The sequence below is a fragment of the Panicum virgatum genome, chromosome 8K (genome assembly GCF_016808335.1).
Source record: "Panicum virgatum strain AP13 chromosome 8K, P.virgatum_v5, whole genome shotgun sequence".
In the NCBI taxonomy this organism is placed as follows: Eukaryota; Viridiplantae; Streptophyta; class Magnoliopsida; order Poales; family Poaceae; genus Panicum; species Panicum virgatum.
This window is the reverse complement of record NC_053143.1, coordinates 39,579,107-39,593,882: the sequence shown is the minus strand read 5'-3', so window position 1 is coordinate 39,593,882 and position 14,776 is coordinate 39,579,107. Positions and strand designations below refer to the sequence as shown.

Below are 14,776 nucleotides of genomic sequence, written 5' to 3'. Positions count from 1 at the left end.
CATTTTTCTTTTCGACGAGTTCTTTTAAGTTGATCAAGGACGCCTCACATTCGAGCGACTTGGTTTGCTAGTGAGTTTTTGTTTTACCGAGTATATTTGAGCTTTAGCTACCGGGCGCATCGCTATGGCTTCGTTCAGATCTATTCAAAAGTTATCGAGTTTATCTAGGCTTTGATCTCGGGCGCATCGCTGTTTTCTCGTCTAAATTTATTCACAATTTTTCGATATCGGCTAGATTTGTAGGTTTTTCCTATGTTTTTGGGCCATTATCTCATCTATCTGCTAGAAGCATATTAGATCGGTTTTAGGTTTTGCAGTAATACTTTGTTATTTCAAATGCTGATTTAGATCTGTTTCGAGCTTGCATCATCTAAGTTACACATTCGTAACTTAGATCTTGTTTTATACGTGCAATCGGCTACTCTAAGTTGATCTTGACGTTTTTCGCATCGGCTGATCCTGCCGACGCGCTCTTTTACTACGCATTCGCATTTAATATTCTTTTGTCGTCTTTTGTATCGGCAGAGCTTGCCGATATGTCTGTGTGAGAGATAGTCGGAATCCCCAGCTGATACACCATCGAATTTGACTTTATTTTATCCCTTGTCAATTACAAGTCAAATTGACTGGTATGCTTGGTTGACTTTTCGGAGCTTGGCGAACATTTCCTCTCAGATTCCAGTGTGTTAATTTTTACATCAACAGTTTTGTCGAGAATTACACCGTCTGGAAATTTCACGGCGATGCAGATCCAAGCGTCACCGGTGCATCTGAACGAACTGTTCGAAGCCCTCGTCGGTGAATGGAAGAAGACAGCAACCCTCGCCTGACAAGCCCTCAAAGGACTGGGAACATTGGGACGTCGTGCACGCGAAGGTAGTGCCTCCCTCGCCGGTTGCCTTGCGGCCTGTCACCCTATGCAATGCAAGTGTTCGTGTCAGATAGATTTCAGTGCTTACTTCTACAGCTACCAGCAGATAGATTTCACATTTCAGTAACAACCCGGCCGAATTGATCCAATCCACTACATGTGGGTGGTGGACATGCAGAAGGCGCTCGACGTCGCGGATCTGCCGGCGACGGTGGACAAATGGCCGCGGCACTCCATCTTCCGCGTGCCGCCGCGCTTCCGGTCCGTCCACGGCGGCGCCGTCTACAAGCCGCAGACGGTGGCGCTGGGCCCCTTCCACCACGGCGACCCGGACCTCGCCCCCATGGAGCCGCACAAGCGCAGGGCCGTCGCGCACCTGCTCCGGCGCGCCGGCAGGGCGCTGGGTGAGCTTGCCGCGGCCGGGGACCTGGAGGACGCGTACGAGGGGCTCGGCGCCGAGTGGCGCGGCGAGGACAGCCGGGGCGCGTTCCTGGAGATGATGGTCGCCGACGGCTGCTTCCTGCTGGAGGTGATCCGGCAGCACTCCGACGACTACGCGCCGTGCGACCCCGTCTTCAGCCGGCACGCCGCCGGGCACATCGCGCCATTCGTGCAGCGCGACATGCTTATGGTCGAGAACCAGCTGCCGCTGCTCCTGCTGCACACGATCGCCGCCGTCGAGGGTGGAGGAGCTCCGGTGAGTGCTCGCCGCGCACAAGCATCGTCGTCGTCGTCTATCGATGTCGTGCCATGGCCCACGATGGACACTACTAACAAAGCTTTGCGCGTTCCATGCCATGGCATGGCATTGCTGACAGAGCGGCGAGTCTTCCATCAACCGGGAGGTCCTCAAGTTCCTGGGCGTGGACTATGCCGCCGGGTTGGGTCCGAGGCTGATCGGACTCCACCCTCTCGACCTCTACCGCCGGAGTCTCCTCAGCAACCTCCATCGTGATAAGAGGAAAGCGCCGTACCCCATCAGCAGCGTCGTCGGGGGTGCCCAGAGCCTCCTCGCCTTGCCGCGCTCGGCGCATATGTGTCACCGATACGCGATACGGCGATACCGGTACGAGTACGGTGATACGACATCTCTAAAAAATTAAGGATACGCCGATACGGTAAATATATATTAAAAAAATAATTATTCAGCATTTTTTAGAAAAGATACACAAGGAACCTACCCATAAAAGAAGAAATCCTATCATCATCAACATCTGCAGCTTAATTATAAAGCATTTGAAGGATGTGCTGTCATTTAGAGCAATGATACGGCAAGACTATCATCATAGCTAGCGTTGCAATTGTGATTTAGCTTTGGAACCTAGGCTGAAGCAGGGTTAGAAATATCGGCCGCAATTTCGCGATATACCCGATATATCGGGTTTATCGGTGGGGTCCGATATTTTTTTATCGGCCGAAATTGATTTAATGAATATTTTTTATACTAAAAAGTAAATTAAAAAATAAATAAAAAAATAAAAAAATAAAAAATAAAAATAAAAAATCCCGATATTCCCGATATATCGGTTTTATCGGTGGGTTCCGATTTTTTTCCCCTACCGGAATTAAAAACCCTGGGCTGAAGGACCTTTCTAGCAGCGGTGGCACAAGCTTTGAATCCCTGACGGCTTGACGCAGACAAAATACAGAGGGTGTCTGTCTACTTCTCTACGGGGCCAGCAGCTTCGTGTCCCTGATGACTAAGTTACCTCCGCTGGTACCTTTATCCCTTGGAGGTCTTATCCATTCGCAGGGGAGGAACGGCCGCCGCCACCCTTCACTTGGGCCTACGCGTGCGCGTCCGCCACGGCCATCACGCCGACTTCGCGCCCCTGGCAAGAGAGCTGCTGTGCAAGAGAGACATATCGCGGCGTATCGGCACGTATCCCTATATCCCGCCGTATCGCATACGGGGTACGGCGACCTGTTTGCCGTATCGGTGATACGGCCCAGCTCCGGCTTCCTCGACGACGTCGAGTTCGACAGCGGCAAGCGCAGGTTGTGGATGCCCGGGGTGGCGGTGGACGAGTCCACCAAGTACAAGCTCCACAACATCATGGCGTTCGAGGCGCTGCACGGCGGCGCGGCGAGCGACGACGTGACGGCGTTCGTGCTCTTCATGAGGGACATGGTCGACTCCCCGGGCGACGTGGCGCTGCTGGCCAGGGAAGGGATCCTCTGGCACGACCTCGCCGGCGGCGACGCGGCGGCGGCGAGCCTGTTCCACGGCCTGACCAGGGACGTGCCCAAGACCGGGGAGAGCAGGCTGTTTGCCGTCCGCGACGCGATGGAGCTCTACTGCAACGACAGCTGGCGCGTCTTAGTCTCGGAGTCGTGGATGAAGTTCAGGAACACCTACTTGACCGTCGCGCTCACCGTCGCCATCATCCTCTTCGTCACCGATATCATGCAGACCGCATACGCTGTCATGAGTTACGAGCTTACAAAGCATCGCCATGGCTAGACGCAGTAATTTGGTTTTTCTCTCATATTTCCTCATTTTCTGCTTAATCTCGATGCATGAGCTCTCGTATGGTTGAATTCGGGTGCTATAATTATATATTATGTATGCTATGCAAATGGTGCAATATTACTATATGAATATATTTTTTGATGGGAAAAATGTCTTCACCGCCGGTTCAAACCGTCGGTGATGAGTGCTTATCACCACCAATTTGTGTCTTGAACCGGCGGGGTTGAGGTCCCCATTACCAATGGTTCCATCCATAAACAGACGGTGATGGGCACTCATAATAACCAACGGTGGCACAATCATCACCAACAGTTTATGAACCACAAGTGATGAGCCCTCCCATCACACCCCCATCACCATCGACTTAAACCCAATGCCCTCCAAACCGCTGGTGATGCTCATTTCATACCGGCGGTGATGGGGCGCTGGAGTAGTGGCATGACTTCTTTTTCAAAAGGATCAAGATGGTTAAGCGATCGCGCAACCCTCTCATCCTTCGTCTCTTCTATTCATCTAATCAAAAAAGGACAACAACAAAGTCACTTTCGAAAGTCAGAGGACTGCCCTCTCATTCTGTCTCTCGTGCCCTCCCCATCCTTTGCACACGGTCTGCTATCTCTATCTCTTCCATGTTGCTCTTTTTTAGCATTAAACTTGTTTATAAAAATATTTTATCTTCTTCATATTACCCCCATTTCATAAACTAATTACACTGTTCCATATGCAACGAGACAGAACAAAATTAGACTAGTCCACTTACATATATTTTAATGATGTTTTGCACTAGTAGCAATTTATGTGAGAACTGCTCTTTTCCATAGCAACTTAATGTGTGTATCAGCTTACTATGGCGACAACTTATGTGTATAATAACTTTTATTTTGTTTCAACTTATGTGTATGAGTGTATGATTGATTTTGTTTGCATAACTTATATCTTATATATGCAGCAACTCATGTGTATAATAGATTCTGTTTTGTTGCAACTTTTATTTGATATGTGTTCAACTACTAAATCGCATATTGTAGTTTAGTAACCGATTTATCCGATTTTAAATATTTAATATCTGTAACCGATCCGTATCCGGATACTAAAAAGATACATTTTTATAATGACGATATCCATTACAATCTTAACCGGTAAAAACTAACACTATCCATATCCAACTCCGTATTCGAACAAAAATATAAAAAAAATACAATATCAGTAATATCCGTCCGTATTTGATCCGTTTACATCGCCCTGTGTACGGCGAGGGTCACCTTAGGCAGAACTCCCTTTTACTACCAAGATATATATGATCTGATTTTAAGCATTAATTCTTAGAATCGGAAGACATGTTTTTATCTGATTTTGTAGATAAGTGTTGGAGACTGATCTGTATGACTAAGAGTTAAGCATGCACGAGGAACAAACAATAGACCTTTTGATCACACAAACGACTAGCTCGTGGTAAATGCAAGAAGATACCATACATGTAAACGTGTCGTCATAACTTATTAGGACATCAATCATTTGAGTGCCAAGGGACACGGTATGGCTGTAAAGCTTTCAATTTCCTGTACTTTACTCCTAGCAGATTTTGGTTGCAGCATAGTATTGTTGTAAGAAAAGAGAAGCTGCATGCAGTTAAGCTTCTCACGGAGGATAGGCATAAAGGTAGAGTGGCTATACTCTGTCACACGTTCCCGTACAATGTGCCTGACTGCCTGTAAAGCGTTATAGAGCTTCGATCGACCTGGCTATATGCCTGTAAAGCTCACATTATTAGCCATTGTTCAGGCTGGAAGCCTGTTATGCAACACAGCACCCTCGAGCGTACAGTAGAACCTTTGAACCTGATCATTAGCCTTGACAACAAGTAAACTCATCCTTGATCCGTCGTCATCACTGCACATGTATGGCTTTAAGCTCACTGAATTAGCTATTAATGAAACTTATCATGCCCTAACCTTTCTCTTTAATCTAGACACCGGTAACCTGATACGTGTCGTACGTGTATACGGAAAAGAAAACGCACGTGATTTGTCACCGCCGGATCATATCATTTTTTTGGGCTACATATACCGTACCTGTGCAAGCGTACGAGTGCCAACGACTGACATACACTTGAGACAGCTAGCTAGCTGGTAGTTTTTTCTGCAGCAAAATCGAGTATCGGACAGTATGTGGGTGGAATCCATGGAGAAGAAGATAGACGGTGCCGAGCCGGTGCCCGGTGGGGACGAAGGACAAGTGGAAGAGGCAATGCTGCTTCTGCCGCGACTATATGTCGCGCGTGTGACAATTCCCATGACCATCGCTTGAAGAGAGTCAACAGGATGATTTGGCCCAAGAGGGTAATTTCGGCTCAAGAGGATGAAAAGCTAGTTAGCCCACAACTGTATGCAGATGAGGAGCGGGCTGAAGGCCGCTCTGCAGCGCTCTTGATGCTGCATGCTAAGACCTTAGAGAAGAGTTTTTTTTCCATTCCCCTTTTTATTTCTTTTCTTTTTCTTTTATTTATTTTTCTTTTTCTTCTTATTAATTTTCTTACAATTTTCTTCTGGACAGATGCGATAGTTCTTTCATGTTGAATAATTTATTTGTAATTTGAAGTCTTTTATGTATCAAAATTTTCATGATGTTGATTTTTTTTGGTTTTAGACTAAGTGACTTTTATTTCTTTTTCTTTTTCTTCTCTTTTAATTTTCTTTTATTTTTCTCTTTATTCATTTTCTTACAATTTTCTTCTCGACAGATCTACAAGCATGCTGCGCCAGTACGTTCTTCTCATTTTTCTCTCCACATCTTCAGATAACACCTATCTTTGCAGCATTCTTTTCTTTTATGCACATATATATGCATGTTTTTTTCCTCTATATACATGCATGATGCATGATGTTTTTTTGTCTATATGTGCATGCTTACTAGTGGTGGTGCAGTACGCACCTTTCTTTTCCCTTTTTTATCCTTTTTCTTCTTACTTTCATTTTTCTTTGTTGATGAAATTCTTCAATGATAACTTTTCTCTAGTTGAAAACTATATCCTCCTTTTCATTTGACTTCTAAATTATTTATTTTCACAATATTTCTACTTTAGATATATTGTATTTGTATTATATATTTATAATATATGAACGCGCAGGAAGCGAAGGCTGCATCAACTTGAGACAAATCTTCCTCTCCCTCCGAGGGTCGATTCTGATCCTTGACTGGTGCACTAGCTCCCTCACCTTCGGCTACTTTGGCGGTCACCTTAACATGACATATTCCTAGAAAACAAATGTATATAACTAGAGCCCACAAGCCCAAATCCAAACCAAACAAAGCTCACCGCTCGCTTTCAAATATCTCAGAAAACAGAAGAATCTCACCCCCCCCCTCAAGGTGGCATCAAATCAACTTTCGCCACTTGTCGCAAGGGAAAAAAGCAGCAAAAGTTCATAAACACCAAAAGTGTGGAAAAGATAGCCCACCACCATCGCTTATTGGGGGGGGGGAGGGTCAAAAGAATGGTAAAGTTTGGCGGTAAAACCTGAGAAGAAGCCCAAGCGACAACCAACCAGGGCACAACACATATAAAATAATCCTAACCTTCGGCTCGTGCCAAACCTACATGGGACTACTGTTGGGGTTCACCACCTCCGAGAAGGTATGACCAAAGGTTATGGCTCTGACCCAATGTATGCTGAAAGGTCAAGGACTCCACTCTTTATGACCTTGCAGGAACGAACACGCAGGGAAGCGAAGGCTGCGGAAGGGTTTCGTAAGGAAAGTCGAAGCCTTCTAGAACCTGAGCATGCTCCATCAAGACGCTTCGCTAGCTGCGAGGGAGAATGGACGCGAGCAACCTTCGGGGATGTGACATTCTCACACGAAGGTTGCTGACCGAGAAATACGAAGGCCACGAGATCACATAAGAAGCATGATTTTGTAATAGTAGCTAATTTGTACAATCCAACCCTGAGAAATAATCAATATCCCAGAATATTCTCCGGATGTTATGGGAAGATAGGGATATTTCTGGGAGCATGTAACGGAGGTAGGGAGTACAAATACCCCCCTCCCCATATCAATGTACAAGGTTGAATCTTCTGGGAATATAGTGCATTTATACTTTCCAAACCTTCGAACCTTTCTATTACCTTCATTTATGTTTGGGATCACTAGTTTGATCCCTACAGAACTCTCAGAGTTGGTTTGTAAACGAGGGTTACTTGATTAGTACCCGTCGGAAGGCCAGCGAAGCCAAAGCCCGAGTATGCTAGAGCAATTTGCCTCTTCTCAACACCAGATTATTAAGATCCTTAATCTCCACCCAAAGGTCACAAAGCACCGCCCGCTAATAGGTTGCACCCATCAGCTATCTACGCGGGTGACGTCGCCACCGCCGCCGGCGGCGGCGGTCGGTCTCCCGATCAACCTCCCCCGATTACACACTTCCAAGACATATAAGCATGAGTCCTATGCTCAGACACGCACACTCTAACAGTTTCCTAGTGTGTTGGCGCGGAGTAGTGTGGTGGGGGATCCGAAGATGAGCTGTCCTTTACAATCACTATTACAACTCGATAACACTATACCTACAATAATTTACGTTGTCTTTGTAAGAGCTACGTCAGCATAGTAAACAACAAAACATAGTACCGCTCATGAATTTTTAGTCAAAATTCTAATTTATATCAAATTGCTCTAATTTACAATAAAATTCATGCGGAACTAAAAGTTCCATTAAATTACTGCAAAAACCTATCACCACTAATTTTCATTTTAATTACTAATTTTACATTTTCGAATCATTTTTAAACAATAAAAAAAGAAAAAAAAACCCACTTTACACCGATGAGAGCACGGAGGGGCCGGGCGGCGGCGTGGGAGGAGGGTGACATGGAGGAGGTGTGGAGGAGGGCGGCAACATGGAGGGGGAGGGCAACATAGAGGAGGAGGGCCCGACAGCACGCCAATGAGGAAGTGGTGTAGAGGATGGTAGAGCCCAAAAATATTGTAGAGTTCCGATTAGGCGTGCGGGGAGATAGTTTCACTACCGTGCGTTGAAGGTTTTAGGTTTTTATATTGAAGGATTTCTAGGGTTGAGTGATATTTCCACGCCCCATGAAAACATTTATCTCATTTTATATTATCAACTATACAAAATTTATTGAAACCATAAAAAATAGCCAATCAATTTAACAACTATTGAAACTCCTGCATGACAAATTTTATGTAGTATATTCCTTGCAAAAAATGTGTTTAGCGGATATGATCTGAAATATAGTCCTAGTGTGTATAAACTATAAACTTTCCCTAAAGTTTTATGAAAGAATCTGGGAGATCTACCCACTTGTGAACAATGTAAAATATTTTGAATTTTTATGATAGGGTTATGCACCTACAAAATTAATTCATACCAATTTATAGAATTTTCAGACGATATTAATATATTATTAATATTATTTGCAATAAACATTTAATTTTGAGTTTGGATGGAACATAACAAACAATTGGAATTACTTTAACTAACATGAAAGTTTATGTAAACCATTGAAATAGTAAATAGTTAAAAAAAATTGTTGAAACTAGTACACGACAACTTTTATGTAGTATCTTACGTGTGTAGAAAATACGTTCAGGATGTATAATTAAAAAAAATATGTAGTACTTTCACTAAGAATAGTAGAAAAAATAAATCTTCTTTTCCACGGACAAATCAACTAGCTTCCGGGCGCTGTCCTCTGATCCAAGCTACCCCTGAAAATCTTTGTATTGATAAAGCAAGCCACAACAAAAAAAGTGATATTTTGCACAAATGTTTGAATAACACGAATAGCCAAACTTAGGATAAAAAGGTCAAACGACCTATAATTTAGAACGGAGGGAGTATTACGGTAAATTTTAAGGTGGTTTACCCCATGGTTAACTTCTAGAAACCAATTTTTTCATGGATGGGATGGGTCGCGCGCTACAATGCCCATCGTCAACATTCGATGCCGGTAAACTTAACTATCCTTAGAAAAACATGACGAATCATTTCTGTAGCAGTGATGTCTCCTCCATCTGGTTTCTCCCTCATTCTTTCATTCTTGTTTTTGCTGAAATGTTGAAACCATAGCCCTTTAGTTAACTACTAACAACTCCTCGCATATTGGTTAGAAAAAACAAAAACAAAAACGAACACCGAAACATGATCCGTACCCTGGGTACTGGACTCGTACTCGCACCTCTTCGGTCGCCTAGAAAGGCCAGAGCCAGACCAACTCCGAAAAGGCGAAAATCGCATCAAAGCTCCGCCCCCTAATTAGGTCGCTCGCACCAGCTAATAACTGCGCGGGTGACGCCGGCGGCGGCGGCTGGCCGGCCGGCCGATCGGCCTATCCGAATATCCGATCACAGTGCGTCGACGGCCACGCATGCCCTTACATACCATGGCGCGGTGGCGTACGCAGAGATGCCATGCCCTTGCGTAGCAGCGCAGCGTCCAAGGCATGCAAAACCAAGCTACAAGGCCACCGGTGTGATGCGCTTTCAGTTGGGGGCCGGTGTTGGGTGTGTCTGTCCATGTCATTCTGCACATCCTAAAGTTTGGGTTTAATATTTTGCCAAGTGGTACGGTGTGGAGCTCGATCCATGCATCGTGCCTTAATTAGTTTGTAGCCAATGGGAGCATGGTTCGAGTTCTACTAGCTTCAACAATTTAGGGTCTGCTTGGATTTGAGGGCTAAATTTTTGCCCTCAGATTTGACTCTCTATTCGCGACTCTCTATTTTTGACTCTTTATTTGACTCTCTATTTGTCTATCCATAAAGATTTCACATCATATTGAGCATCTCACTCAAACAAACTCTCCATTTTCCACACTCTCCAAACCCCAACAGCTATATTCAACTCTCTCTCTACGCGTAGGGCACATACTTAGCCAACCAATTTGGCTAGCTGGACCAGCTAGCCAAGTTTGGCTAGCTAGCGAGTGGGCTAATTTGGAGAGCCAGATAGCTCAGCGAGTTGGATAGCTAGTTTGTTGGAGAGATATTTTGGTGTTGAGTAGCCAAAATTTGGCAAGTTGAGCTATTTGGCTAGGCTCCTGAATATGCTCAGCATGGACTAGCATCTTCTAGAGCTCTTGTATCTATGAATAGCTAAAATCTTTATATAGTTATTATGTAAAACGAAATAGCTAGCGAAAAAGAGATGAAATCCAACAGCTTCTCCATAATCCAAAAAGGGAAGGCTAGCGCTCAGCACTAGGCAAAGATGCCCAGCGGCACCCTCTGGATAGAAAACGAGGATAGAAGACGGGGTAGATAGAGTTTCTGTTGGATGAGGATTTTTTATCTTCTTTTTCTTTTTTTAGAAAATTAACTCAAAATACAAGAGCTCTTGGAGATACTCTAACTGTGAGCAAATTTAGATAAACAATGGCTAATTGATGGCTACAGCCATTAGCCCTGGTTAGCGCATATTCACCTATTACATCTGGGGTTAATTTTTAGTGCCTCACTTTTAGCCCATTCAAACAGGGTCTCAACCAGCTACTGTGGCCATCGCAAAGCAATCCTTGACCATTTTAATAATCAGTTGGTCACTGGTCGAGCTTTATCTAGGACATATGGGATCAGTATAGCCAACTGTATTCTCTCCGAAGTTTTTTTTAAAGCACGCTTTCGGTGTTGCCAATCTGAACAAATAAACTAATAATCAACTAATCAAGGATAGAAAGGTCTAACTACATGCTTTAACCTTTAGACGTCACAGGTTGATCGTATAGACAGAATGACGCCACACATTTGCGCAAATATCAATGCTTTTGCGAACTGCGTGGGATAGATTTTTGTCAACGTGTACATGTACCTAACAAATTAGGATCTTATATTGTTGGGCTGAGAGTATTTTGTTTTTTCCATTTGAGGCACGGGACAGAAAGTGTGTACTGATATGTGGTACGACATCATGTGTAACTAATTATATTTGCTCATGTCAAGTTGAGGCATCTAATAACTTTCATGTATCTATCTATCCCGGTCCACAGGATTAAGTGTAGAAAGCTATAGCATCATTCATCACACCACCTTCCTTGCTCTTATTTTGGGGTACGTCGCTAGCCTGAACTTTGCTCAATGCAAATTGCAAATTTTGGTTTTTGCGAGAGTCCTGATGCGTAGCACAATATGTGTAGCCAAAAGCTGAAGACACAATACGAGGAGGCCAGGGCTTGGATTGCATATCTATAAAACCTATAAAGTTAGTCCCCACTAAGAGTCATTAACTCTATTTCTCTCAACATGCAAGCTATCCACGTCATCATCTACTAGGACCTTCTATTTATGCCTTCTACTGAATTTCTGTGCACAATCGCAAGTCACTATTATAAGCCATCAATGCTAGCACAAATGATTCCTCCACCACAACAAACACATCTGAAAGGAGCTGAAGAAAACCAAAGGCCATCACTGCAATACAAATAAACCCCAAGATTGTCCATATAATCGAGTTTAAATAACTCCACTCCACCTCCATCATGCCCTTTCCTACTCGGCACGGCTGTAGCTAAGGGCACCGTCGACTTCATCTTCGGCAACGCCGCCACCGTACTGCAGGGTTGCAACCTCCGTGCCCGTCGTTCGCTCCCCAACTAGAGCAGCATCTAGAAAAAAAGGAGATGAAAGGTCTTTGGTGGTGTTTACGCTCATCTTCAAGGTGTTTGATTTTCAATCTCCTTCTTTTATGGTTTTCTGATGAGGAGGAAAAGAGGTTGACAAAGAATAATATAATAATAAAAATACAAGGATAAAGATTAAAGGAGAAAAAGAAACAGATGAAAAAGAAAGGAGAAAAGAAAAATGTAGAGAAAATAAAAAGGAACAAATAAAATGAGAGAGAAAAAGAAAAAAGTATAAAGAAATAAAAAGAAAATTGTCTCATACTTTACGAGTGCTATTTTGTTATTAATCTTTTATTTAGCTAAAATAATCTTTCTTTTATGTCTCAAGTCCCGCAGCCTCACCTAGTTTATTGGCAGACGATGCCCATGCTAGTGTGTCCTTTCAACATCAAGATTTTTTGTAACTACCACCACCCAGCATGTTGTAGCATGCTACGTCGGAATGGGTGAGAGATGTCTATAAAATGTAGGTGTGTACAATTAATGTAAGAAGTCCCTATAACTAAATTGTTATTACAACATACTGTTTATTTTTTTAACTAGGGTTTTGTCCGTGCGTTGGCATAGGTGCCCAGAATCTTTTAATGCAATGAGGAGCATGATGAAACATGACTGATTGTGGAATATTAAGTTTTGGGCCATTAGAGTTATGATTTATATGCTTAATATTTTTGTTGTCTCACTACTCCAGCGCCCCATCATCACCGGTTCAAAATAGCTATCACCGCCAGTTTTAGGGGGCATCGGATTTAACTCGATGGTGATGAAGAGGGCCATCAGCCCTGGTTCTAGACCCGGCAGTGATGGTTCGGACCATCACTGTCGGTTCCAGAACTAGCTGTGTTGCCCCCGTCACAAAACAAGAAAAAAAATAAAAAAAATTGGCTCTGCGCCATATCGCCCCTGCTCCGTGAGCCGCCACTACTGCGGCCCCACATGCTGCTCCCCGCCACTGCTGCAATTGTGCGTCGGTCACCTGCGTTGTTCTGCGTCCCACTCCGCGAAGCACTGCGTTGCTCCTCGCGTGAGAGAGGATCCCCACCCTCCGCCGGCCCTCTCGCCTTCCCCGCCGCCATTTCCTCATCCCTCCCTACCTTACCGCCACCTGTGCCGCTCGTTCCCCCTCCCCTACAGTGCTAGATCCGCGGCGGCCGGATGGGAGTGAAGCCAGCATGATAACAGATGGGAGGGGCGCCGGTGGCAGCGGGAGCAAGGGAGACGAGAGGGGAGGCCGTGGGGGAGAAGGGAGGGGAGCTGACGGGATAGAGGAGGGGAGTGGAGGAAGAGATAAAGATCAAGGGAGAGAGGGGATCGAGAGAGGAAATGAGATGGAGAGGGAGGTGCGAGAAATTAAATAGGATAGAAATAGCATCATCGTCGGGTCGTATTACAAACCGGTGGTGATGCTATTTGAACTTTTACTGCCGGGTTGTATTACGACCTGGCGGTGATGTACACTATCACTGCCAGTTCTAAAGCGAACGGGCGGTCTTAGACTATCACCGCTGGTTCGATTCAAACTGGTGGTGATGGGGCATTCGCAGTGATGGATTCTGTAGTAGTGCCTTTCAACAGCTCTTTTGGTCCAACACGAGAACATCCATGACCATACATACCATTGTCCATGAACCTTCATAGACAAACTAAGTATTATGGATCCATAAACATCACTATCGGAATTCGCTAATTCGCCGTGTGCCCCAAGAACACGGCGAACCCTACTAGGCACACGGAGAAGTCTTCGCCGTCAGTGGCTGACGGCGAACCCCCGACGGCAGCGCTAGCCACGGCGAAGGACTAGTTTACCGTGTGCCATTTATCGGGCATACGGCAAACACATTCGCCGTGTGTATCCAAGAGTACACGGCAAAAAAAAGACAAAGACGTTGTGATGACGACCTAACGGTGTGACGGAGGACTTCGCCGTGGCGCTATGTTTGCCGTGTAACTCGATATGGCACACGGCAACGAGTTGATTCGCCGTGTGCCTAACGGGGGCACACGGCAAAATATAACGGCGTTGACCGGCCGTGAACGTCGGGCCACTTGGCGCTATCTTTGCCGTGTGCCGGTCTGGGGCACACGGCAAAGAAATCGGTTTGCCGTGTGCTGAGCTTAGGGCACACGGCGAAGCCTCTTTCGCCGTGTGCTTTCTTTTGGCCATGTGTTCTGTATTTGGCCCACGGCAAAGACTCTCTTCGCCGTGTGCCCGATGATTTGCGCACGGCGAACTCTTAGGCACACGGCGAATTACCAGTTTTCCGTAGTGCATTTAGTGCTTTATTCTTGCATTTTGTTTCCTGTGATCCAAATTAGTTGTCTAATTATGTTTCCTCTGTTTTTTTTTATATTTGAGATGGACTCTATAGCTACTTCGCATATGTTTTATATATAGTGCTTTATTCTTTCATTGATTTGTTATATGCTTCTATTTGAAGTGAGGCACTATAATTGTAGTGTGATTTTCTGCTTCTTTTTTGTGTGTGCTACACTACTAATCTCAAATAGTACGCGCCATACTTCTTTTTCACGATCGGGCTCGAGCACGTTTTTCATTATGAGAAGATAGTACCGTACTTGCAAAGCCATTTATAAATCCTTCAGCACATTTAGCAAGTGTGGCCCCGCCAAGGCCGGTCGACTCAGCTGCCCTTGCTCAGTGTGGTGATGGCCGTGAGCGTCACGGATTCGTCGACGGCGACAGCAAAGCCGCGTTCCATTTCCCTGCAGGCTGCAGGTGAGCCAGGGCCGCGGCGCTGCATGCCGGCCGGCACCGTATAAATACGCGGCACAG

At 45.0% G+C, this 14,776-nt stretch overlaps 1 protein-coding gene across 1 annotated transcript; it reads left to right on the top strand.

Annotated features, from left to right (window-relative positions):
* Window positions 1-1,028: 1,028 nt before the first annotated feature.
* Window positions 1,029-3,335, top strand: LOC120645709. The gene is made up of 3 exons (XM_039922469.1): window positions 1,029-1,613; window positions 1,690-1,948; window positions 2,521-3,335. Exons 1-3 carry the CDS (start codon window positions 1,029-1,031, stop codon window positions 3,333-3,335), a joined length of 1,659 nt encoding a protein of 552 aa, XP_039778403.1.
* The last annotated feature ends 11,441 nt before the right edge of the window (window positions 3,336-14,776 follow it).